Consider the following 27856-nt stretch of genomic DNA (forward strand, 5'->3'; position numbering starts at 1 on the left):
GCATGGGAGGAGGTGACAAGCTAGAGAGCAAAAAATCTTGAGCGGAATTAAGAGAATGATTGGGTGGTATTTTAAGACTAGGTTAGTGATGTAGCTGGGGGCAGATTCGTGGATGGCTTTGTAAGTTGTTAGTATTTTTAATTTAATTTGTTGGCAAAACAGAAGCCAGTGGAGGGATTGACAGAGGAGTAGCAGACACTGAATGGTTGGTAAGGTGGATGAGTCTAGCAGCAGCATTCATGATGGACTGAAGGGAGGATAGCCTACGTAAAGGTAAGCCAATGAAGAGGGAGTTGCAGTAGTCAAGATGAGAAATGACCAGGGAATGAATTAGAAGCTTTGTGGTGTCATGGGTTATGAAGGAGTATTTTGGAGATGTTGTGTAGGTTGAGGCACCAAGCTTTGGACAGCGATTGAATGTGGGGCTGAAAGGCTAGTCCAGAATAACACCTCTCACATGTGAGGATGGGTTGATAGTTGGTTGTGCCATTGATGCTGACAGAGAAGGGGTGGGGGGGAGGGGATATTATAAACAAATTTTTGGATAGATTGAGTTTGAGGAAGTGGTGTGACATCCAAGAAGAGTAATAGGCCCCCCAAGTTCTTATCTTGTGACAATAGAATGATTAGCATTTATGTTGTGAAGATGGGAGAGAATAGGTGTGGTAAGAGATCTAGGCAGGGCAACCTGCTGGTTGAACAACAAAAAAAGAAAAGACTTATCTATAGCCAGCTTTAGTCCACCAAAATGCTGTGTTCTCAGCCCAAAAAGGACTTAGGAACAGAGTGCATTTTTGGAAGATCTAAAAGGTAAATTTCTATACTTGTTCAGATTGTTTTAAAGTTACAGTTAGGACACTCATTAACCACTTGCCACACAATCACATAAATATATGCACATGTGATTGTGTTGAAATGGTTATAACAGCGCCAATGATGTAGCTGTCAGCCATAACCTCAGTATTAAATTTTTTAGCCCCCGATTCTTTCTGATAAAAGCGATCCAAGTGGCTGATTAGCCACTGGACCACTTTTAGAAGCAGTAGGATGGGTTGCACACCTGTCCCCTCTTCAGCTAGGTTTTCCAGGATTACCCATCTCACCAGGAAGCCTGGGATCCGATCCCGCCATTGCGACCATTTACAATAGAGCTGATCAGGAACCGGAAGGTCTCTGATCATCTCTATGGTCTGAAAGACCGGAACGCATGAGATCAATGTTTTTTTTAGCTCATGTATTCAAGGGTGAAGGAGAGATCTGGGATTTATTGCTATCACAAGGGATGAAAAAAAACAAACAAACAAAAAAAAAAGGACAGTGATTTTTTTTTTTTAAATAAAACAAAAATGAAAGCGCCCCCACCCTCCTGTGCTTGCTCGCACAGGTGACCGCACGCATAGGTTGCGGATGCACATGTCAATGGTATTCGAACATTATAACAGCAATATTTCTAGCTCTAGACCTCCATCTCTAAACTGTTAACCTGCAAAAATGTTAATGCATTGCATATGGAGATTTTTAAGCATCGTAGTTTGTTGGCATTCCATGGTTGTGCACAATTTTAAAGCATGACATGTTAGATATCTATCCACTTGGCGTATCATATTTTAGAAAAAAACTTATGTATTGTGTTTTTTTTTTTACAATAAATTCATTAGAGAGCATTTTCTTTTTTTTAAATTGCATTTGAAAAACCGCTGCACAGATAACGTGTGACAAATTGTAACAGCCACCATTTTATTCTCCAAGGTTGCTGCTTAAAAAAAAAAAAAAAAAAAAAAAAAAAAGGCAAAATATACAGATTTTTAAATCTAGCCAGGCAACTAGAATTTTCAAAAGAAATGGTCAGCAATGGCAGCCTCCACGATGCTCTCATGACCAGTTTCTTTTAACCCAGAAAAGTGCAAATACCCACATATTTCCCTTTAGGTCCTCATTTAAAGTAAAACCTCCAGTCATTTTTTGGAGTGGGCTTAGAGCCTCTGCTAGGTTTTCATTAATATCTTTTTTCACATGAAAGAAGAATTCAACTCCATCACTAATATTTTACATCGGCAGTTTAGATTTGCATATAAATGCTGCATATACAACATGTATGAGTATACTGGTCATTTGACGTTGAATTTGCAGTGAAAGAACTTTTGATCCTTGACAGGGGTCTCCACATATGAAATGCGTAATGTGTGCAGTAAGCCCAATGGCTTATATAGTAGAGGTGCGATTGGCTGCAGAGCGTTGTGACAGCGCGTACTGCTGTCTAATAGAAGTATTAACACAAATTAACTTTCGAGGGTTATTGTTGTCAAATAGTTGTTTTCACTACATTAAAAAAGCCTTTAATATAAATGAAACGGGATGTAGAAGAAATTCAGACACATCCATAAAGCTCACACATTGTAATTTTTACGTTTTATTGCAAAAGTCATAAAATCTTTTCAGTCACGCATAGATAAACTGCTTTGACAAGAAAAAAAAGTTAGTGTTTAAATTAGAAATATCCACAACCATCCAGAAATACATTATTCCCATCTTGCTTATAACAAACTAGTTCACTTTTTTTCCACTAAAGATGCACACAATGTGGAAGAGTGTGCAGGTCATCTGTATTGATCCATGTACTGAAACTGCTTTGCAGTGCTCCGACTGTTGAGAATGAACCGGGGGGGGGGGGGGGGGGGAAATATTAAAAGAGTGCAGACATCTTTTAAAATTCAATAAATTAATAGCTTTCGGTTATCACAACTACAAGAAAAAAAATCAGCTAAGTGATGAAAATAGAGTTTTCATTACTTATAGCAAGCAGAAAATAATATCTGTGTACAAAGCTTGCAGAACTAAATCTGTAAATAACTTTATTCCTGTTATTTATGCTACAAAAACAAAACAACAAAAAAAAAAAACAACATCTATGGCAGAGATGTGTCATTGTGGCTTTTGGCAGGAAGAAAACATTTTCGCTCTCAGAGAGCTGGATCTTATTACACAAAAAACTAATTATCAAGGGTTTTATTAGCAATTAAACCTTGCAATGAGTTAATAAATGCCATGGGTGTAATAAAATGAAGCTCCTATGCCTAAGGAACAAAAAACAAGGATAAATTTAGCAGCCCCATTCCCATTGAAAAATTCTGCATGCCACACAATTCTTTTTTCTTACATTTCACAATAAAAACACAATTATTAATTTACATACAGTAATAATTTATTCAGAAATGTTGTTCAGTTCGATTATTCAGACTTTGTCTCATTCATAAAAGAGCAGCCATCTCACTTCAAATACCAGAATATACAACATTGAGCATAGCACTACGCCAAGAAAACTCTTGGACATGATCTAACTGCAACACTGATTTTCTTTATTGTTGTAGAGAAATACATTGTGTGGATTGTTACACCAGATCTACTGTACCTATGCACCCCATGAGATCACAGTACTTCTGAAAATGGATTGTCAGATCGGACACGCAGAAAGGCAGGCCAGGGAAGAAAAGAAAGAAAAGAAAAGGCTTTCAGTAGCGGTCACATTGCTGTACCTTTAACAGCACGATAAGAAACCTGTATTTATAAAGACAAGTGTATATTGTGTGTTAACACTGTCCCTAATGTTTAGATGTTAGTCATGTTCCTCAAGGATGTGTAAAAGGTCAGAAGGCAGCTCCACTAAGAGGAGATACGTAGAGTGGGATGTGCGATTTTTACACCTCTCCTTTTTATCCGTTGGTTAAAGCGGAACAAAACTCCTATCATTTACAGCCAAGGCCATCCTAGCCTCTGATCTGCAGTTGTGATGGTACTGCACATGTGATCAGTTATGACACCAGGGCCCCAGGAACTTTTCACCTTAATATGCTAGTATGCACAGCATATTGGCACATTATGGAAGACTTACCTGGCTAATGATCCCTTCCAGCTCTCCAGTCACTCCCAGGCGCTGCCATCTTCTCCCATTCTTCATTTTGGGTTCCAACTCTTCGGTTGCTTGGTTTGCTGGCCATAATAACATTATTCCCGAACATGGGCAGACCCATGCTGTAAATGTATGCCGAGCTGCACATGTGTGGCTCAGGATACACAAACTGACAAGCAGGGAGTGGGGGTATGACAGTAGATACCAACAGGGTTTCTTTTGTGGCATTATTCCCACTTGTCGTCTTTTTTTTCTTAGGTTTTAAAATTGATGGGTTTAGTCCCGCTTGTCAAACACTACCAGGTTCTGGAGTAGCTTACAGCACCCTTTTTCTAATCTATAGACCAAAAACCTTAAATAGGAAGTAAACCCTGGTTTTACTTCCTCTTTACTCCCCTGCAGGGTAAAAGCATAATGGGCTAGTATGCATCGCATGGGCTATTATGTGCCATTCACTTGAAAACGAAGCCCGTGATGTCCCCACTGATGGAAGCAACCATCACCCTCTTCCTTCTGGGGCCGCGGACTTCGGCTCTTATTGGCCGCAGTTGCCGACTGTCACGGCACGTGCCATATAGAAAAGACATGACCGCGCCCTTTCTAAAGTGCGCATGCGCAGATGATGTCGGAGCAAGCGTATATAATAAATATCTCCGAAACCGTCCAGAACCCATAGCTAAGCCTTATTATAGGTTTACCTGTAGATAAAAGTGGTCTGTAAGGATTTACAACCACTTTAAATGTAAAAGCTAAGGAAGCTCCTAATTTGGACTTTAGGGCCAGTACACACCACATGCAGTCCAGTGTGTTTTTTTTTCTGCATTAAAAAACAAAAACAAAAAAAACACATGGCTAGTAGGTTATATGGTTTTCAGTGGCATAGTTCACACCAGTGCAGTCAGTTTCAGTGCGTTCCAGTGATAAAAAAAGAAAAAAAAAAAAAAGAAAAGAGAAACACTGCATTTTTTCTACACTGAACTGTACTGTAACACCGTAAAACTCATCAAAAATACACTGAAACACACGTCCTTATTTAAGGTGAAGAAAATAAGAGGAAAAAAATGTAAATAAAAGAATTGCAATGCGTCAAAAACGCACATGCAGAAAAGCATCCGGACTGTGTGTCTATGGTGTGAACTGACCCTTAAAAGAATACCTAAACCCAAGAACAAAAATGCACAATATTGCAGTTAATAGATATTAGATGGCCTGGCTGCATTTGTTTACTTGTTTTCCTAAGCCAAGAAAATTGATAGCAAATACAGAAAAATATTTGTTGACCTTGTCAAAAAAAGTCCTGGTCACTTCCTGTAAACTGCACAGATTATTTTCCATCCAAGATATCCACTAATCTACCACATGCACTGCCTCCATGTAATGGAGATAAAGAGATATGGACATGTTTGTAATCTATATCAGGGGGGCAGCCTAGGGTGACAACCATGGCTCCCTCAAAAGATATAGTGGAGAAGTTTTGTAACCACTCAGGAACAGGAAGTGTGTTTTTGAAGGACTACCAGGTGAAAATAAAGCAGAGGAAGCTTTAACAAAGAAAACAAATGCAGCCAAAGGACTAGTATGCTACAATGTACTAAATTTGTTGGCTTAGACAAACGCTTAAGTGGAATGAGGGTACAGTTGTGAGGTTTTTTTTCACACTACATTCACCACATGTACCTCTAGTTATCCACTTCAAGGAGAGTTGCCCTTAAAATAAGTATTCCTTTACTAAAAAGTATATTAACCCAACCTCTCCCTTGGCCTCCGGAACTGAACTATACTAGAACCCCCTCCTCCCCCTACATGCACCAGCAGACCCTGCTGCCTATTTTCCGCCAGTAGACAGCTGCATCCTGCTTCAAGCTGCAGCTTGTTTTAAATCCACTAACACTGGCCATGTCTAAGCAGTAAGATCTCCTAATTGTAGCCACGGCAAGGTGGCTCTATTCAAATCACTGAGTGCTCACTGCGGCCAGAGTTAAAGAGAAGCAGAATGCAACCATCTTCTTAAGGTAGGTAGGCAGCTGGCGTGGAAGGTCGGGTGTCCTTGTATGGTTTTGTTCAGGAGTGATAGGAAGGAAGGGAGGGTTATTGATATATATTTTTAGTAAAAGTTTTTTTTTTAAAACCAGAATTGCCATCTGCATCTATCATATGCTGTTTAAACTGTGCCCATATTATACAGTAAGTGAAAACAATTTTATGAATTATGGCTTCCTGAACAACCCTCATCAAAATCAAATATATTTACAGTTTTTTTTTATATTTTTTTGTGTATTTTTGAATATACATGGACAGATAAAAATTGTACACCAGGGTTTCCTTAAAACAACTGCTGTGAATTTTTTCAAACAGAAGTTACAAGGTAAGAGCCAGAATGTCTTTTGGGGCTTTGAGAGCCACTAGAGTCTGTGGCTTCATTTTTTGAGTCCCTTTTTTTTGAGTTTGTAGTCACTGGAGTTGGAATCTGAGATGGGCGGGATGTGCTACCATCTGTATTACTTTTCCTTGGACTAGGATTATAGTTAAATGGAGTGACACGTGCTGCAACAGTTCCACTTGGTGAGCTGTGTTTGCTTGAGCTACTTGAACTAAATGGTGTACGCTCTGAAACTGGATTTTCATTAGTCTCTTGCCCTGCGGGCTGGCTGTTTATTACAGGTTTTGGATCAGTCCCCTTTGCATCCAAACCATCCAATTTAATAAAAGATTTTTGCCTATTTTCCATGACGGGCCCATTCCCATTCCCTGAATTATGCCTTCCTTGGCAGTCCCTTACCGTCTCATCCTTTCCCCCCTGCTCTGATATATTGTCAATTACTGGGGGAGAATTCCCAGTGGGAGTTCTGCCTGATCTAGGGTTATTGATTGGGCAGTCCTCAATTCTTACCCATACATCTTCTGTTTTGGAGACAGCTGGTGCCATCTGGAATACGGTTTTCGTTTCTAGTGCGCTGTTAGACTCTGCAAGAATATCGGAGGAACCAATGCTTGAGGTGTCAAGGATTTCACTCTCCTTTATCTTTCGCCAAGTTCCTTTTGCAGATGGTGGACAGTCTGTGCTTGATTTATGCCCAGGAAAGGAACACGGTGGCTGCCTTTCATCTTCACTCCTTGCTTTCTCACTAGATTCAGAAGAAGCAGACAAAATTGAGGATGAGCTTCCAGTTCTCCTCCAAGTACTTACACGAGGAAGGGATGATGAATGCTTGCTATGCTCACGTTTCCATGTACCTGATCGAGTAATTGGAAGCCTGGATGGTGACTCTGAATGTGACCGACCAATGTCATGACGTTTTCTGAGGTCATTGTGCTCTGGAGGAACATTCAAGTTTGGGGGCATTTTCCTCCAACCTCCAGGTTGTACAGGATGTGTTGATAAAGACATGTCAGGAAGGGAAGGGCTCAAAGCTGGTGTTTGAGATTGAGATCGTGTGGGAGAGTCCGCTCTTGATGAAGAGGATAAAGATTCAAAAGATGCAGACTCCTCCAATTTTCTTCTTAATGTTGGACTAGGCGCTTCCTTAATAAATGTTGATTGCCGTACCAAAGCAGGCCTTTCTGACCTATCTGACTCACTTCCACTCGACTTTGTTGAGGACATTCTAGACAGTTCTGCTTTCTTACTGGATCCAGCATTATTGGTGTTCTGATTTAAACCCTTTGATGCAGACTCGCTTCTTGGAATACCACTGGGTGCTTTAGGTAGATTGCTGGAAGGCTGTTTACTTAGGTTCTGCTGGCTTAACTGTCTACCTGGTGATGTATAGGACATTCTACCTGAGCCTGAAGATTTGGTGGACACTGTACTGGGAGAAGATGTTCTTGGCAACTGGGAGAATTTGTTGGGAGGGTTTATTCCACTTCTGCCTGGTGAAATAGAACTACGACCAGGTGACTGCAAAGGCCTACTTAATGGTTGAGGAGATGGTCTTGAAGGAGTAGAGTCCCTTGAACCTGATCTAGAACCACCCTTATTTGGTCCTCCTGGTGTAGTAGACTGCTTGCTACTGTAAACAGATTCAGATTTAAATTGCTTTTGTCCTCTAGGAGAATTTGTGGCAATGTCATTGGAACTTTTTGATGCGTTTTTCAGAACAGGAACTTTCTTTGAAACAGGACTTGTGCTAGGAGAACTAGCACGGACACCAGGTATATGTATCATTGTTCTCCCACGTGAGATTGAGGGTGTATTTGACTGTGCTGACTGTTTACACTGACTTGAAAAGTCGGAGCTGGAGCGGGATTTTCCTGTAATCATGCTTTTATAAACTTTCTTTCCTCCCTTGATGCCTTTTGATTCTTCCTCAGTTTTCTTATTTTCTATTAAACTTTTCTCCCCAGGTTTTAAAATTCTCGGTCCTTTATTTATGGTAATGGTCTTTTCTTCCTTGTCAGGAGTAAGATGGAAAGGGGAGCCCAAGGAAATACCTGATTTTAGTGAAAGAATTGAGTCCGAGTCTGATGAGCCTTGTCGCGACAAAGAAACTCCAGCAGCTGCTTGATGTATGCGGCTAACAATTGAATTAGCACCTTCCTGAATTGCTTTCCAGTCAAAGTTTTCTGAATCTGGAGAAAAGGCATTTTCAGAGTCAGGGCTTTGCAGATCTCTCAAATCTAGAGTAAGATCAGGTTCCTCAGAAAGTATTCCACCAATGCTATTTGAACGGACCTTTTCGCCTTCACTTTTGGCTTTGGGAAGTTTTTTCTTCTTTGGCATTGCTGAACTTATGCATTCTTGAAGCAAATCATCTTCAGAATCAATGCTCAAAGAACTCAGTGAACTGTTTCTAGAAAAGCAGACAGGAGTGTCTTCAACATGGAATGATTTTGGTGCATAACCTGATGTTTGAGGTCTACGCAATGCCATATCTGAGTCAGTAGGTTCATTTTCTTTTGTTACCTCAATCTTTTTGTTGTTGTTCTCTTGGTCAATGTCACTTAATGAGCTTAGAGATGAATTGCGAGAAAAGCATACAGGTGTGTTTTCAATGGCAAAATTCTGCATTTTCTCATCAGAGGCCGCTCCTCGATCTTGAACAGATTTAGATGCAGGAGGAAATGAGGCTTGTTTTTGCAACAGAGACTTAGGTGAAGCTCTGCTTGCTGGATTCTTCTGACTTGACTGTCCCTGTCCTGTTTGGCTCGATTGAGGACTTTTATTTGCGGTTCTTGAATCTGCTGCTTTTTCTTTCCGTAACTCATCTTTTTCTTTTGAAAGGTCAACGTCATCCTCGTCAAAGTCTAATGAACTGAGTGAATCATTTCTTGAGAAGCAGTATGGCGTGCCCTCTATTGGTGTATAGTGGTGTGGAGAGTCAAATGCAAAACTTCCTTTTAAACGGTCTTCGTTGCTGGAAAGCTTATTTGTGGACTGGCTTCTAACATTTTGCTTTTTTGTTTCACAGTAAGGTTTTTCCGGTCCTAAGCTCATTTTGTGTTCTGTGTTCTTCTTTGCAGGTCCAATTAGTTGTGGAATAGGTTTCACCGGAGAGGTGGGCTTCTTTTCAGTTTCTTGGGCATTCTTGTTATTTGAGGTAGTGTTTCCACTGGTATGATTAATCTGATCCATTATCTTTTTTACTCTATATGGTTTGTGGCTTTTCCCTTTGGGCATGGCTGAATGTATGCATTCTGCAAGAATATCCCCTTCTTCTGTTTTGTCCTCATCAAGCCCTAATGCACTGGTGCTTGCATTTTTACCAATCTCTGAGTCATCTGTACTTCTTCCTTCAGTTGGAATTGTGTCTCTTTTTTCAAAATGTGTAGGCACGGGTAGTGCATTTGCTTGATCATTAGTTGCCAACTCATTTGGTGGGGATTCTATGGTAAGGTCACTGAGAGATGTTGCTGTAGAAAAATTTATTGGTGTGCCTTCAACACAGTAAACTCTAGGCATATCATCGGCATGGGTGAAACTGACATGTTTTTGAGCCTGTAATCTATTTTGAGGGGGAAGTAGTTTATAGACTGGCAGCTGGCTTGGTTTTCTAGCTGTAGGTGGTGCAGTTTTGGAAGCAGGGGGTTGTGAAGTTTTCTTGTTTTTCCTGGAGGATTTTGTAGGCATAGCTGATATTATACACTCCTCTAATATATCAATGTCATCATCTGTATCATCTAACATATCCTTCTCTGGTTCTGCTTGCCTGTCTTCTTTTGACTCTTGGTGAACAGTGGATTCTTTGGACTTGTCTGACTCTGCTTCATTCCCTTGATCATTTTCAAAAACAGGGGGCATGATTTTAAGTTCTACATCTTTTGGAATATACGGTTCATCAAGACTAAGAGCACTAAGGCTTGACGAACATGAAAATCCATCTGGTGTGCTCTCAGTGGCAAAATGCAATAAGGTATCTGCTTCCTGAAGTACCTGCACCCTCTGAACTGCTGCATGTACAGTAGTCTGTTTTGCAGCAGAGTCTCTCTCCTCTGTGCCAGCTGATAATTTAGCTTTATTTGCATCTCTCTTATTTTGTACTACCTGAGGTGGAGGAGTTTTACTTCTGCTTGGAGGCATTGTTTGTCCTGGACTGTCAGGAAGATCGCTAGGACTTATAACACCACTAACCATACCACTGCATGGCTCACTCTGCACAGAGCTAGCTATTGAATGGCTCTCAAAACTATCCAGAGAACTGACAGAAGTGCACCTGCTGAACATTAAAGGAGTTTCCTGTACGTAATGTTCTGGGGGGCTCTTTGGTGTCTGAGCACCACTTTTGGAGGGTGATTTAGCACCTGAGGAGAATTCTACAGACTTGTGCCTTGAAGGGTCTGAAGGAGACAAGTTTGAAGTATGTAATCTGCTATTTTTTGTCCGTATATGGTGTGATGTGGAACGAGATTCATTTGTTCCGCCTTCCTTAGTATTAGAATCTCTACTATCCTTAAGTTCGGTTATCTGAAGTGAATTATTTCCATCTGCTCCCTGGGATGCTCTTTCACGTCCTTCAATTTCATCTTCAGCAGAAGACAAAGATGACAAAGAACTGCACCGTGAAAAACATATAGGTGTATCTTCAACGCAGTAGGTCTGCATAGTTTCTTGATTTATTGATGGAGGTTTACTTGTGGTTTGTTTTTGCCTGTTTTGACCACTTCGAGACTGAGCAGAACTAGGATGAAGTTGATTTTGTCTGCTTGTGTTGGGTGATGGAGTTGGTGTATTGCTGTTGGATGTCACATGATCTTTCTTAGATCTCTGTTTGGAAGAAATCTTTGAAAAAGAAAATGAAGGTTTTTGTGTTGTAGATTGAACCTCAGGAGGATACTTTCGACTGTAATCAATGGGCTGCTCAACATGGTGCTCATCTTGGTTGTAATTTTTCATGCTGAAATTGACTTGCCTTTCATCTTCATCTTCTTGCTGTTCTTCCTCAGAATAACGCTCACTGAAATTGGTTGTTTTGTCATCATCAAAGTCATCAACTTGACAATGAGATTTGCTAGACTTCTGATTCATTCCCATAGCAGAATTAGTTCGTATCTGATCACCTTGGGCATTTGCCACCCTGGTACGATATGGGGAGGAATTTTCTGGCTGTGATAAATGAGGGGGACATTTTTTGTGTTTTTCATCTTTGTTTTCTGTAAATCCAGTAAAAGGCGTTTTGGGATTTCTTGTCTGTCTTTGCTCATTTTGTTTCATTTCATTATCCACAATATGTTTGTGTCTAGCCCATCTCTCATTTTGAGTCGGGCTTTGTCTTCCAGAATTTAATTGTTCATCTGAATATTTGAGACTATAATTTATTGGAGTATCAAGTTCAGTATCATTATCATCCATGTGATTAGCACTGTGTATTTTATGAGCTAGACCTGCTGGATACTGTCCATAATTACAGAATTTGCTCTCGTCGTCTTCAGAATATGACTCAACAGATGGTTTAACTTGGCCACGCTTTCCATAGCCATCAGTGCTGCTAACACTGTTTAAACTATCATTTGAGGACATTTTATACTCAATGCTTTTCATGTAGGACACAGGACATCCTCTGTTAGAGTTCTCCCCTTTGGAAAAATTGTACAGATTTGTATGGGAATGGTTAGATGTCTTTCTGGTAGCAGTTCTTTCATCCGATGCATTGTGAGTATCTGAAGAAGATCCTGAAATTCTATCCTCTTGAGATAGATGAATGTTTGATACGTCATCCATAACTTTTGAGATTTGGGCAGTAGTTGACAGCTGGAGTCCTATACGTTTAGAGGAGCTTCCATCATTGCTAGTATGATAGTTATTTACCCCAGGGCGTTCTCTGTCCTTTTCTGCCCTGCTATCACCAGTTTGCCTAGAGGAAGGTGCTGGCAGCACTGTTGCATTTATGTATGGTGAAAGCACAGTTAAGTTGCCAGGGTTGAAGTTGTCTGACCGACAAATAGAGTCATCATGTCTACTCGAGTCTAAAACATAATCGCTGTACAAATTCTGCTTATGTCTCTGCTTATTGCGATGCGATGTTTTGGGGCTTAAGTTATCAATGTTATCAAATGTCTCAGATAGGTGTTGCGCATCAAGCTCTGCTTCCAAGGCTTTCTGTTTTCGAACATGAAGGGATGGAACACTAGATCCAGGAGACATGATGTTGGCATCTTTATATTTAGCGGGTCTGTTTGCCATTAGATTCCGTAAGGCTGCTGCACTGCCCATTGCTATCATTTTGTGCTTTGAATGGATGAGGTTTTTAAGCATGCTGACAGCACCCATGTCCCAGAGAGCCTCCTGATCCTTGGCATTTCGAGCTGATAAATTCCATAAAGTGCCACAAGCATTGCTAACAATAGTCAAGCTGTGTGATTTCAAGTGCTGTAGAAGTGTTTGCAAGCAGTTGTTCTCCCTCAGGATTTGCCTAAAATGAGAAATTAGGTAAAATGTCAACCAAAAGAAGAAGATTCCTGAATAATGCATTATTTAGTCTAAAGAGATGATTAAAGTATATAATTTCATCAGGCTAGAGAATCTGGATTATAAATGGCAATCTAACCCCAGATGCCCTTATTTGTCTGGTTAGAATCCGAGTGGCCTTTAGGTCTGCGATAACAGACGCTCTCTTGGGGACAAGATTACCATCTGTGTTCAGATTTAAATTGTCTGCTTACAGTAAAAATTTTAATACCAAAAAAATAAGAAAGAAAAAGTTAAAAAACAAATAGCAATAGCAATAGCACACAACAGAATAGGGATCACTAATAATAAAACAGTAAAATTAAATGTGGATATATTGCTGAAAAAAGAAAATCCAATCTGAAGCTACATTTACTTGCTGTAGGTATTACATTACAAGATAAATGAGCCTCAGCATATTTCAATTTTTTTCCAGGTATCCAAGTTTCTTTACTATAAATCAAATTTAGAGTTAAAATAAAATAAGAAGGTCATTTATAACACACAGCAAAAACTGTAATTTTGGTCTAGTATGAATTTTATTTAGTATATAAAAAAAAAAAAAAAAAAAAAAAAAAAAAACACATGCCCATATCCACCCCACACCCACTCCACTGTGAAATTACAGTTAAACATTTACTGTGAAAGAAATTGAGGGTATTATATGTATGGTGGTTTGGCTGTTCATTGTGCTATATTCTCTTAAGTGGTATACTTTAGTGACACAAATCATTCTGCACAATAACAGCCAAGCAGTCTATTCTGCAGTGCAAAATAACAGCCAAGCAGCGAGTTGGCGATTTTATTTTTATTTTCTATGGAGCCTCTGTGTTTGTTTCTCACAATACATTTAATTTAAATAGGAACATGGTACAAAAATACCAACCTGTGGTCTTCATTAGTGGCAATTAGGCTGGACACATTTCGCAGTATTCCGCCACCACTCTCTATGATGGCTAGAGTATTTGTCTGACTTCTGTAGGTTAATGTGCCAACCAGGAAAGCCAGTGCCCCATCTACAGAACATATGTCAGCTTTGTTCTCTGTGCAGTGTGCGGACAGGTTCCACAAGGCACTTAGTACGCTCTTCAGGGTGGACTCCTATCAATTCAAAGAAATTTTTTTTTCTTTAATGATATATCACAATCATAGCTTTAAAACCCAACCTTCAGCAATAAATTAAGACCACTGTCAATGACCCAGAGCATTGTAAAATGCAACAGACACCACCCGTCACCATGACAAAAACACATTAGTTCAACAGAACATTCAGCCAAACTTGTGAATACTGCAAAAGAGTAGAATAAATAATATTGTACATAGAAGCTATCAGGGAATCAGTAGAATAAGAAATATTGTACATGGAAGTTATTTATCCGGAAATTTGGGCATTTAATTTAGCAATAGCAATCACATCCTCTCTAACCATCTGTAACAATTACTAAACATTTTTCTATACACTTGCAAAAGCCCTCAACTACAATATTTGGGAGTAGTAATGATTTTAAGAGATGAAAAACACACAATACAGGAATAAATTGTGACCACCATGTAAACAACCAGCTTTACCTTTTTTACTTCCAGTGCACATTCTGTTAATGCTTTCACGCTCCCAACTTCACGCAGAGTCTTTTTGCTGTTTACATCTGCTCTCCAGGATAAATTTCTAAGCACACTTGCAATGACCTGCAGCACAACACAGCAGACATCTTTAACATTATTCCGGATTGCCCGAGTATATGTTACACCTACACTGGACTATTTTAATATATATTTAATTAGAAAAAAACTTTGAGAGGAAATATTACAATTTTGGATACATATGTCAGATATGGTAATTAGAAACACATTCGTCATGGCCCCATTGATCTAATCAATTCAGACAGAGAAAACCACATATCTATGGTAACAATTTCTTTTCGGGGGGGGGGTAATGCCTCCATAAAAGACCAGACCCATGACCTAGTATCATACATAAATGTGGGCAGAAATTTGTCTACCTCTGCAGCTGGCAATAAGCCCAGCAAACATAATTTTGGGTCAAGGACCACAGGAGACTCCATTTTATAATGTAGAAAGTGGATAACTTGAAGCCAGTATGTGTGGATATTGGGGCAGTTCCATATCAGATGAAAGAATGTACCGGGGTTTGAGGCACACAGGAGGCATGATGGAATGCATGTAGGTTGAAAACGGGTTACGGAGATGCTGTTTCAACACCCTCAAGGATTTCTTCCCAGTCTGAGTCACCAATGGCCCCAACATCCTGCTCCCATGCGGTTTTAGCCCTCTGGGTCACTGCCATTGTACTTGGAAGTCTAATAGTAAAAAGAGTAGAAACAAACTTCGAAGGCTCCATGCCCAAAATAATATTCAGGACAGGGGGGCGTCTAGTGTGATTGCAAGATTTGTAAACTGGGTCCGCAGTGCATGGCGAAGCTGTAAGTATCTAAACAGTAGATGGTTTGGAAGGGAAAATTCATTTTTAAAGTGATTGGAACATTTTAGGCCCAGACAGTCATGACTTGGTGTAGGTAGATCACACCATATGAGGCCCATATAGTAGGGTCCGGAATGGTGCGCAAATTCTAGCATGTTGCTGTTGAGCCATAATGGCATGTGAGAGTGGAACTGACCGTTTTGTCCCTTTAAGGTGATTTCCCATACCCAGATGATGAATAAGCATCCCGTCATTGTACAGAGGGGATCTTCTTTGCGCTTGTCCCCCTCGTAGAATGGCTTGAATAGGCATATACGCTGGATGCCCGGAACCGTCGAAGACCAGGGATCTATATTGCTGTACCTCAGTCATTAAAATAATAAAAATGGGAGAGAGGCTAGGTAGTAATCCTGTAAATCTGGAAGGAGAGTTCTCCCCATGGACGTGTTTTTTTTTTTTTTTAGGATATGCCAGGCTAGCTTGTGTCTACTGTGTCCAAAAGAGTTTAAAATAGATTCCATCTTCTTGAAAAAGTTTCAGGGGGACATGCCACACCATATATATATATATATATATATAATATCAGGTAGGAGAATCATCTTGATTATATTTATACGCCCCATTATGCCCAATGGTACTCTAGCCCATGCTTTTGCTTTGACCAAGGTGAATAGAGGTTCTATGTTAAGAGGAATATAACCCCTGAGACTCCTTGTAATTACCACTCCCAGATAATTGTTGACACGCTAGCTAGGGGTAATGGAGGATTTAGATCTTTTGAATGTAATTTCTGGAAAAGGTTTGATGTACTGATTGATTTCATCATGAGCAGTGAGAAGATAGCAGAATTTCTTATAGCTCTTCCATATCTTGTCATGTTGTCTATTGTATCTTGTCACTATCCTCCTAGTTGACACAGCTGTTGCCTTATTTCTTGTTTTGTAAATAAATGCATTTCTATCTTGCAATTCAACCTGGTTATAGGCTCTTCTTAAGCATGTCTTACTATAGCCTCTCACAATGAAACATTCAAATGAAAGTATGACTGAATTTTATCGAGAAGGATTTTGGCCCATATTTTATGTCAACCTTTGACAGGGAAATTGGGCAGTAAGACTAAGGGTAGTGGGGATCTTTACCTGGTTTGGGGAGAACTATAATTTGAGCTTCTTGCATTGAGGGTGGGAGTATCCCCTGGATAAATATAGATTGCTACAGGGCCTTTAGTTTGGGAATGAGTATTTCCGAAAAGGTGGTATAAAACTCAACGGGTAAACCATCAACACTTGGTGATTTAGATTTGGTTAGCTGGGACAATGCCTCAGTGATGTCTCTAGGAGTTATGGGTGTTTCTAGCATTTTGAGTTGTTTGGGATTAACATGGGGGAACTGTAGAGTATGCAGGTAATCTTTGATGTCCTGTTGGGCATGTGAGCACTGTGACTTGTATTGGTTAAATTTGGCCACAAATTGGGGGGGGGGGGGGGATCAGTGAGGGTACTGCCATCTGGATCGGCTAGGGAAACAACTAGGGCTAGGGAAACTATTGGCAGTTTATCATCCAGATGAGCCAAGTATGCCAGAAGTTTCCCCGACCTTCCCCCATACTCCAAGACCCATTGTTTATGAAAGAATAATCATTGCCTAGCCTTCTCTGTGTACAACTGTGTGACCGTACAGGCCTGTAGTTTAACTCTGAAGATTTTCAGGAGAGGGATGCGTATTGTATGCCTCTTCCAGTTCTTGCATTTTTTCTGATGACAACTGTATCATAAGCTTTGATGGATGTTTAAGTCTATTTATCCGTGTGGATAGGATCCGGCATGCGTGTATTTTAAATGTGTCCCACACCATGTCATACGTAGGTGAGTCTTTGCTGTCTTCAAAGAAAAACAGCCAATAGGGGTTGAGTCTCCATACATGGGTGGGGGATGACACTAGCAGGGAGGCCGTCATACAGCAGGGGGCGTGGTCAGATAGGGCTCTATGAGCAAATCCCGACTCTGTCACATTGGGTAGAAGTACCTTGGATTCTAGTATAAAATCTATTCTAGACATTGTGTTGTGGCTGCTAGAATGTCAAGTATACGCTCTAGTGGTAGGGTTTTGGTGTCTCCAAAAATCGATCAGTGCAAATCCAGTCAGTGTGCTGCACAGACGAGTCTGCTATGGTATGGTGGCATGTGTCCCAGCCTGCACTGGACGTTCCAGCATAGGGATCATGGTCCTGTTCAAATCTCCCATCCACACAGCTGGGACCGTCGAGCTCTGAGCCATGAAGGCTAATCCCTCCGTGACCACTTCCGAGTTGTATGGGGAGGGGCATAGCAAGCCAGTATCAACAGAGTCCCCTTTATTATAGAATGGAGGAACAAATGCCTGCCCTGCTGGTTCAACAGTAAGGAAATCAATTCAAATGGAGTAGACTTAGCAATGAGGATAGAGATCCCCCTAGACAATTTTTTATGTATGTGCTATGATAAGCCCATCCTATCCAAGGACACTTTTGGGCAGCCTGCAGGTGACAGTAACATGGGTCTCCCCCAGGACCATAACATCTGCTCTCTGATTTTAGGAATGTGAGGGCTGCAGTATGTTTGATTTTGTTACACACACCCTGCACATTCCATGTCATAAATTTAACAGAGGTCATGGAATCTGTGGACTAACATTGACAAAGCGGACGAGAATGGCAGTACCAGGGTTACAGATATGTTCCAATACTTGTGTGCATGTAATCGAGGAAAAAATGTACCAATAGAAGTCCTAACGTGCAATCCAATAATAAAACCTGAGATGAATAATACAAATCAACCCTTAGCTCTGTCGTACTGATCGAGCATTCCGCAACCCACCCAGCTCTTCACCTTCCCAACCTGGTGAGAGCATATAATTCCCATAAACCAACAGATGAATGGTCATCCAGCAGGCAAAGCTGTCGAGGCACATGGCTAACATCTGTACTCAAGTGAAAAAGTAGTAAAAATCATTACTATGGGGGCAACTTTGCGCTGCAGAGTGTGTGGTAAGGTAGTGGAGGGAGGTCAGACCCCTCTAGAGTTCCTTCTGTGGGGACCACTTGCATTTAATCATAGTGATAATGCAGACTATGCCTGTCATCAGGGTCATCTCTGGACAAAGCAAGTAGTAAAGGGTTGGAAGCATCATGAGCAGGCATGTTTAATATCGAGAAGGGTTCTCTCAGAAAGGGGTTTGAGTCAATGGTATTTCTAGGTGCAGTCTTATCCCCCTTATGGTTGAGTTGTGACACCAAGTCACAGGCCTCAAAACAAGGGAAAAAAAAAAAACAAGGTTGGGGTGGGGAGAAAAGACACCCTTTAGATGGACATAGTTGTCGAACTCACTGGGGTACCAAGTCTTCAAATAACTGTAGACGGCCGTCCTCTTACACTCTAAGCCTGGCGGGGAGAAGCATGGCATACTTGAGGTGGAGGGTGCGTTTGACATCTTGAAACTGGGATCTCCTTCTCTGTTGCCTCTCTGGTAGGCCACAGAAATCTATATCTTGAAAATTTACAAATTTGGCTATAAAATGTACAAGGCGGTGCTCCCTGTTGTGGGGGTCTTGGCGGTATGCGGTGCACCTGTTCTACTGCAAACAAAGGAGAAGGCTTCCCTGCTATAGACCTTAATGAGGAGATTCTCCAAATATCCCACTGGATCATTACCTATCTGCCCCCGAGGAGCCCTATGAATCAGAGATTACATCAGCGAAGGCAGTTGCTGTATTTGCCTCTGCATTTCTTCCATAGTATGCCGCAATCGGTGCAGGATATCCTCTGCTGTTCCTATACGGATTTCAGTCTCTGAAAGTGTGTCTTTTAAAAAGAGGGGGAAAACACTGCGCTCCCTATATAAGTGACAAAAAAATTGTGATATGACACAAAACAGCAGCTAACATACAAACCAAGTCAAAAAAACGAATGATAACAATGTAGCGCTATAATGTCAAAAAATTTAAAAAACCTAGACATAAATCACCAAATGATCTGGTAGTGAAATCAAACTTAAAAGGTCAGCACACATATCACATGTTGTGCACTCTAGTAAGGAATACAGAAAATGTGCTACAGTGAACAATATGAGCATAAAAAAGTCCAACTATCACAAAACAATGTGAAACGTGAGTCCAGATATTCCGTTGGTATGAACTATGTATAGCCTTCCGTTCACAGCCAGAAAATATTATAGAAAACGGTGGATACCCTTACCGAAAATGGTGGACACAAACTACTATATAGTAAATGTGTCATGCAGGCTTATGTGCGTCACACACAATTCGTATACATCAGGTCATGGATCACCATCCGAATAGTCGCTGCCCACTTCAGGATCGATACACCTCAGATCTCCAGGGTTTTCAACTTTCTCTCGAAGGTTCCGGTCAGCTAGGGGCTCAGAGCGGGTTCACCATAAACAAAAGGCAAGGACACCTTTGCTTATTAGTCGAAACGCATCGGGCTAGCGTTTCCTGCTCCCCATATTGCTCTTTTTATCGTTCATTTTTATTGGATCACGTGATTCTTTTTGGATATTTTTTATGTCATTTTTTATATGTCATTAGGAATTTTTTTTCAAATAAAACCTTTAATGGTGGAATTTCACTATGAGAGGCATTGTGTCATTACCTTTTGTTTATGGTGAACCCGCTCCGAGCCCCTAGCTGACCAGAACCTTCGAGAGAAAGTTGAAAACCCTGGAGATCTGAGATGTATCGATCCTGAAGTGGGCAGCGACTATTCAGATGGTGATCCATGACCTGATGTATACGAATGGTGTGTGACGCACATAAGCCTGCATGACACATTTACTATATAGTAGCTTGTGTCCACCATTTTCGGTAAGGGTATCCACCGTTTTCTATAATATTTTCTGGCTGTGAACAGAAGGCTATACATAGTTCAATGCAACTGAATATCTGGACTCACGTTTCACATTATTTTGTCATAGTTGGACTTTTTTATGCTCATATTGTTCACTGTAGCACATTTTCTGTATTCCTTACTAGAGTGCACAACATGTGATGTGTGCTGACCTTTTAAGTTTGATTTCACTACCAGATCATTTGGTGATTTATGTCTAGGTTTTTTAAATTTTTTGACATTATAGCGCTACATTGTTTGTTATCAAGTGTGTCTTTTAGTTTGGAGAGATCCTGGCGGAGAAGAGATGTTGATTTGCAGTGCAGCGATAGCCTTCAGCACCTTGGCAGTTGTGGCTGTGTGGTGTTCCGTGTCAGAGCAAATGTCTGCACCATCTTTAGCCTGCTGGTCCTCGTCTTGACAGCGATATTTCACTAGCCGATTTGCCGTCTGGGTGTTCCTTTTAGGTGGAAACGTCCCCACCGAATCCAGGGACCGCGAGGATTCTATTCAGGCAAGTTTAACCTTGGTTTTAACGAGCAGGATAGTATAAAGTATGATCAGCAAGCGGAGCTCACACAATCCACGACCTACTCCATCGCTCTCCAGGCCACGTGCTGACTATTTTAATATTTAGAACAGCCTTTCTCAACCTTTTCAAAACAGAGGAACCCTTGAAATAGTTCTCCAGTCTCGGGGAACCCCTGCTAAAAATTAGAGATCTACAACTCATGATGTAATAGTGTGATGGTCAGTGGGAAGAATGGTCCTTACACTTGTGGTCATTGGGAATAATTACCTCCTTACAAATAGCTAAAAAGATCAATGGTGTCAGTGGGAACTTATCTGAGAGGCAGAAATTGCCCAATGCTGAAGGAACCCTAGCAACCTTTGGAGGAACCCCAGGGTTCCTCCTCCCCCCCCCCCACGGAAACCTGGTTAAAAATCACTGATTTAGAACATCTTTTTACAATGACAAATGCTCATTGCTAATACTTTTGTTTAAAATTAAAAACAAAAATCATAATTCCTCTTCCACTACATAATTTAATATAAACTTTTTTAGGTCTTTATTATGGCAATAATAAGTACATGTAATTACCCATTAGGGTCAACTTGACTAACAGATCTGGCCCTAAGTCAACAGAATATGAAATAGAGCATGGCTCACCACAGCAGATACTGTTCAAAAGAGCAGTAAGGGACAAAAAAAAAATGGTAAGAAACCAGATAACCAGGGATGTCATAAAAAAAAAAAAAAAAAAAAAAACATTGATCATCAATATGCACTAGGTAAGTTACCTGCTGAAGATCTTCACTTTCTGATTTTAATTGGGCTACAAGGGCTCGCATGCAGCTTTTCATTGAACACAGGGTGGCCTGAAAGATAAAAAGAGAAAAAAAAAAAAAAAAGGTTTATTTTACTCCACCCACTGACCAATTCTGGTCCACGCAGCACTAAGAAAGCTGTCCTCTCTTAGAAGCCTATGGCCACCCTTAATTCTCTGGCATACAAGCCTGTAGTAGTGAAACTACGCCTTGCTAAATGTATGTGGTTGGCAGCTGGATAACAATTGCTCCAGCCAGAGGATTCCCAAACAGAAATAATTCAAAACATTTTCTTTAAGCAGAAGACATTGAATAAGTGGAGGTCCATAGAAGAACCATGTATTGCATGTTTATCCACTACCGAAACAGCAACATACCCATATGTTGTTGGACTTTCAGTGGTTATACCGGGATGATGCCATCGGTGGGCTCTCTTCTAAAAGCAATCCTAGTGGCTAACTAGCCGCTGGAATGCTTTTACAAGCAGTGGGAGGCAACGTTCCCCCACTTCTTTGGTTTTCTTGGGCTCTCCCGCCCCGCCGGCTGATCAGAGAGCCGAACAAAGCCCAGATTGGTTTTGATTAGCTCTCGGCTATGGTAACCCAAAAGTTATAACCTGACATCACTTCCGGTTTACCCGGATGTCAACAACGCCATTTAAAAGAAACCAAAAGCATTCAAAAACCCTGATCTTGGCGTTTTAAGTTCAGAGGAGGAGTCCATAAAGAGTAACCGTCACATTGTGGTCACAAGGATGTTTAACATTCCTTGTGACAGAAATAAAAGTGCTAAAAAGAAAAAAAAAAAAAAAAAAAAAAAAAAATGTAAAGCAACAGTGTTAAAAAAAAGAAAAAAAAAAAGTTAAAGTGTACGGGTACCTTGATGGAAAAAAGGTTGAGAAACATTGCTCTGGAGCAGAGATCACCAAACTACGGCCCTCCAGCTGCTGCAGAACTACAGATCCCATAAGGCATTGTAAAACCCTCACATTCACAGACATGACTAGGCATGATGGGAATTGTAGTTTCTGAACAACTGGAGAGCTATAGTTTGGAGATCCCTGCTCTAGAGTGCAGAAATGAATCTCTGAAAATAAAAACTGAAATATGCGATCTTTAGTAATTACAATTTCTGAATCTACATAATAATGCAGAAAAAAAGTAAATACTACCTTGTTGGCTACATCTCCAAAAGTCAAGTTTGTTAATGCCATCCCAGCATATCGACGAAGCGTAATACTATAGTGGTCATTAATAAGTCCATACATTTCACAATCTACATGAAGTAGTTCTGCAATAGCCTGCAATCCCCCTGTTTGGAAAAATAAATAGTGTTACATTCAGAAACCCTTTCATATGCTTGGATACCAAGTCTTGGAAGGTTGCACATTATCTTACCAAGTTCATTCATTGCATGCCTGTGTTCTTCATCAAATGAGAGTTTCATCAGTACGCAGACTGCTGGGCATATCTGATGTTCCACAGGAGCAGGCACTGAAAACAAAGGAAAAGTTTTCATGGACTTCCTATAACAGTGCACATTAACTAGCATAAGGCTCTGCAAATAACTCAGGATTTAACAGATTTGGCAATCATACCCTGAACTAGGGGTTAGCAGAAATTTTTGCCAGTTCAGCTTTGCTCCAGAGCATACCCAAAACCTGAGAATCAGCAACTCCAGAAACTACTAAATAATTATATTTAATTCTATCTTTAAAGGAGTGGAAGACCATCGTTTTAGCTCCATAGTTAACAGTGCCACTTGAGGCACTGGAACTCTGGTGAGAAGTTTTCACCATTTCAATTCCCAAGATATGAAAACTCAATGATAAACTTTCCGACTAGCATACAAAACTGTCAGGTCCATGACCCTTGAATATATTTTGCAAGACATCTTCGAATGAAGTCCCAAATCAGGAAATCCATAACAATAAATCTTATGGAATAAATTAGCCCCAAGCTTATGTTTCAAATTCCTTCCTTAAAATATTCTCACCCAATTTAAAAGCCGGTATATAGAAAAATTCTAACTCTCAAGTTGAAACTCCTACAACCCTACTCCACACAGGGGGCAAATTCCCTCATGACCAGAAATTATGAAGCCCATGTTTCTCAGAACCTGGGTTTCAGCAGCCAGGCTGTCAAAGCCAGCAACCAGCAAGAAGGGTAGAGGATCTGTCCTTGAGATAACAGATCAGCCAGATCTGTTAAGAGGCCACAGTGTCAGCTGACAGAAGACCGAGTTTAGTGCACCACATTTCCAGACTGGAGCTATCAGAATAACTAATGCCCTTTCAGTTCTTCAAAGTAGACAAAGTAAAAGTTTCAGGGGAGGAAATGCATAATTTGGGGCATAATGTTCCAATGGTGCCACCAGGTCATCTACAATCAGGTCCTGCATCCTAGAGACAAATCTGTCTAGTTTTCTGTTGAACTGAGTAGCTAACAGACACATCTGGCACCTCCAAATGCAGATTATACAGTCATGTATAATCATGAAACCATGGAAATTGTTGGCTATTTAAACATAGCTGAACCAGCAAACATGAGATCTTCATTCAAATAGTGCCTACAGATAAAGCTGATATACTTGAACAGATGACACAGAACCCCTGAATGGCTGAAAGGTCGGTCTGATGTTGCTGGGCCACAGGAAGATACAAAGCAAAATAATGCAAGTGAACGATTGAGGCAAAATTGACCTAATTGATTTAATCTGAAACCTGAGGGCAAAACAAAAGGCACTGAGCTCTTTTAGGCCTGGTTCACATTACAGTGATTTCAGATGTGACTTGAGTTGCACAGGATTGCATGACAAGGGAAAGCACATGGTTTTCAATTGTGTCCATTCACATCAGTGCGACTTTTATAAAAGGTTCTTGTACTACTTTGGTGTGATTTGAGTGCAATTTTTGCCCTATAGAATATACAAACCTTAAAGTTGAATCCAAGTTGCACTACATAATCACACTGAAAGTCGGATCAAAATCATTGCAGCAGTGTGAACCTAGCCTTATACCAAGGATAGGAAAAATACCTCCTTTGGATTTTTAAACTGTAAACAGGTTTGAGAAATTATCATGAACAATTTTGACTGCTGGAGCACAGGAAGACACAAAGTGAAAAATCAAGGTACAGAACCTCTGGATATTACCTTCCGCACCCACATGAAGATATGCAAGCTTCCCAAATCTCTGAAAACTGTCAAGCATCCACTGCCTCCGATAGAATTGGTGGAGGTTGACCTGCATGCTGAAATGGATTTATTTGGGAACTTGGATCCCTTGGTTCACAAGGATGTTTAGAACTTCCAAGACCCGAGGAGTGAAAATAAGACTTGGACGAATAAAATAATATTTTGATGCAGGATAGGAAGGGAATAACCCGCACTGATCATTATTTTTACAAAACTGGTATCCATCATCTTTTTAATGATTTAATTCAGCAAAGACATTAAAAGACTTTCTCTCACGAAGGGTATTCATAAAAAAGCCTTCTTATCCTGTTGTTCCCCTGACCAGCAGTTAACTACTTCAGCCCCGGAAGATTTTACCCCCTTCCTGACCACAGCACTTTTTACGATTCAGCACTGCGTAGTTTTAACTGACAATTGTGCGGTTGAGCTATGTGGCTCCCAAACAAAATTGACGTCTTTTTTTTCCCCACAAATAGAGCTTTCTTTTGGTGGTATTTGATCACCTCTGCAGTTTTTATTTTTTGCGCTATAACCAAAAAAAGAGCGACAATTTTGAAAGAAACGCATTATTTTTTACATTTTGCTATAATAAATATCCCCCCAAAATATATAAACACAATAAGCGTTTGGTTTGCGCAAAAGTTATAGCGTTTACAAAATTGGGAATAGTTTTATGGCATTTTTATTATTATTATTTTTTTTTACTAGTAATGGCGGCGATCAGCGATTTGTATCATGACTGCGACATTATGGCAGACACAGCGGACATTTTTGACACATTTTGGGACCAGTCATTTATACAGCAATCAGTGCTATACAAATGCACCGATTCCTGTGTAAATTACACTGGCAGTGAAGGGGTTAACCTCTAGAGGGCAAGGTAAGGGTTAAGTGTGTCCTGGGGCGTGTTTCTAACTATGGGGGGGGGGGCATGGCTACATGCGACACATCACTGATCTCTGCTTATAATCACAGGGAGCAGAGATCAGTAACACTCACTAGGCAGAAAGGGGAGATGCTTGTTTACATTAGCATCTCCCCATTTTTCCTCCTTGTGAGACGATAATGGGTATCCCTGCGACGATAGAGTCCGTGGGACCCGCGACGCGACTCAAAGGCCCAGGCCTGCGCACGCCACCGCGCACGCGATGGCACGGCAGCAAATTTAAAGGGACGTACAGGTACGCCCAATTTGCCCAGCCGTGTCATTCTGCGACGTACATTGGTGTGCGCTGGTCGGGAACCGGTTAAAACTGAACTATACTATCTCAAACATTGACTATTTTTAATCCCAATGCTGCTAGCAATCATAGGAAAGTATATCATATTTATTTATCATATTTACTTGTTTTATTCTTTTTTTATTTTTATAAATTTTTCCAGTTACTGTATTTATTGGCGTATAACGTTAACACACCTTCAATTTAAGAGGGAAGTTTCAGGAATTTTTTTTTTTTTAAATAAACCACTTTTAAGCAAAAGAACGGTCAGTGCCAATCAATGCAGCCCGATTAGTGCCCACCTGCAGCCTCAATGCAGCCTGATCTGCGTCCCATCTCCTCTTAAAATACACTAGTTCTGGGTTTTCTTTTCAGCTAGAAAACGCCCCTGCCAAAAAATGCTGATAACAGCATATGTGGGCATGGACATGCTCCATGCTGGGGAGTGTACTGGCTGCAGAAAAAAAACCAAAAAAACACCAGAAGCCAAAAACAGCAGCTGTAAAAGCGTCCAGTGTGCAGTCTCAAGGTACACTGATAAGCACATAGGAAGTTTTACTGTGTTCCTCGTGCTGTGCCCAGGCACATTCTGTGACAATAAGCACATACATAGAAAATAACTCAAGTACACTATGAGGAATAATCCTTAGCAAAGAAAGTGATCTCCAGCAGCCAATTAAAAAAGTAAGTCTTTAGAGACAGGGCCAGATAAACTGCCACAGCTTTGGTCCCAATACTCTTCGAGGAATATAACCCCAACACAGTGCTGCGCTACCAGAGAAATGATCAAACAAAGATATTTTTTATCAATAAACAAACTAATAATTGATTTTTTATGTAAGAGATCTTGTTTGATCATTTCACTGGTAGCGCAGCACTGTGTTGGGGTAGGGTTTATATGAAATATAGTGAGCACATTTATTTCAATGACAGCAGCAACTGGATTTTTCATATAAATAATTTTATTTGAACTCTTAATATATTTTTCTGGTAGGATTGCGCTGATAGATCACTTTACTGTACGCTTCAAGGAATCCCCAGATAAACTTGCCAGATCTAAATAGCAGAGTCTCCTGCTAACTGGAACACAGACATGTAGTCCACCTTTGACTATAGGACCATCACAGAGAGAACACCAATATACTTAAAGCGGACCGCCACCCTAAAGTGGAAGTTCTGCGCATCAGAACCCTCCCCCCCTCCGGTGCCACAATTGGCATCTTTCGGGGAGGGGGGGGGGAGGATGGGGGCTGCAGATACCTGGATAATCTAGCCACAGACGCCCCCCCCCCGTTGTGTTCCGGAAAACACAGAGTTCCCAGGACACAGAGGGGACCAGTCTCACTGCTCTGCACGATTTGCGCATGCGCAGTAGGGAACCGGGTAGTGAAGCTGCAACGCTTCACTTCCCGATTCCCTGACAGAGAATGGTGGCGGGGCAGCCGAGAGACGAGCGCTTGCTGCCGACATCGCTGGAACCTGGGACAGGCAAGTGTCCATTAAAAGTCAGCAGCTGCAGTATTTGTAGCAAACTTAATATTTTTTGTTTAAGGTGCAGCTCCTCTCTAATAAACTGGGGAAACTGGCGCTCGTTGGCCAACTAGATTCCCAGGATTTCCAATATCCAACCTGAATCTACCAGTAGATGTTAATAGTAGGGGAAAAAAATCTTTAAATTCTTGCAAAAAATATGGCAGAAAGGAAAGCGACATCCATTCTTCTGAGAGTGCAAATGGGAATGTGGAGTTCTAGTTTTAAGGGGGTTGGCCTTCAGTTTTCTATGTACCTAAGGTATACTGTATTTTTGCTGTATGCAGCAATAAAACCAAAACTGCATAATTATCATAAAGCCGGGTCCCTCAATGGACAACAGAAAAAAAAAAAAAATAGTTTTAAAATGTTTCCACTTTTACAACCAAATTTGGATACAACGGATATAAAACGTCTACACACCCCTTTTAGGTTGTCTTTTTTTACATCACAAAAACCTGACAAAGTTTA

At 40.7% G+C, this 27856-nt stretch overlaps 1 protein-coding gene across 7 annotated transcripts in view; it reads right to left on the reverse strand.

Annotated features, from left to right (window-relative positions):
* Positions 1 to 2394: 2394 nt before the first annotated feature.
* Positions 2395 to 27856, reverse strand: part of APC (APC regulator of Wnt signaling pathway) — a 208352-nt gene continuing 182890 nt past the window's right edge. For 5 of the 7 annotated variants that reach the window (XM_077462284.1, XM_077462285.1, XM_077462281.1 and 2 more), the window contains 6 exons: positions 22838 to 22933; positions 22612 to 22751; positions 21414 to 21491; positions 14358 to 14474; positions 13675 to 13889; positions 2395 to 12753 (listed from right to left, as the gene is read on the reverse strand). In XM_077462284.1, coding sequence (XP_077318410.1) covers positions 6255 to 12753; positions 13675 to 13889; positions 14358 to 14474; positions 21414 to 21491; positions 22612 to 22751; positions 22838 to 22933 — 7145 coding nt within the window. In that variant the 3' untranslated portion in view covers positions 2395 to 6254. The remainder of the gene's footprint in view (positions 12754 to 13674; positions 13890 to 14357; positions 14475 to 21413; positions 21492 to 22611; positions 22752 to 22837; positions 22934 to 27856) is intronic. The other 2 variants (XM_077462286.1, XM_077462287.1) reach the window with 2 other exon arrangements.

The sequence above is a fragment of the Lithobates pipiens genome, unplaced genomic scaffold (genome assembly GCF_037356315.1).
Source record: "Lithobates pipiens isolate NorthernLeopardFrog02 unplaced genomic scaffold, aLitPip1_a1.2 Scaffold_3, whole genome shotgun sequence".
NCBI classification, from domain to species: domain Eukaryota; kingdom Metazoa; phylum Chordata; class Amphibia; order Anura; family Ranidae; genus Lithobates; species Lithobates pipiens.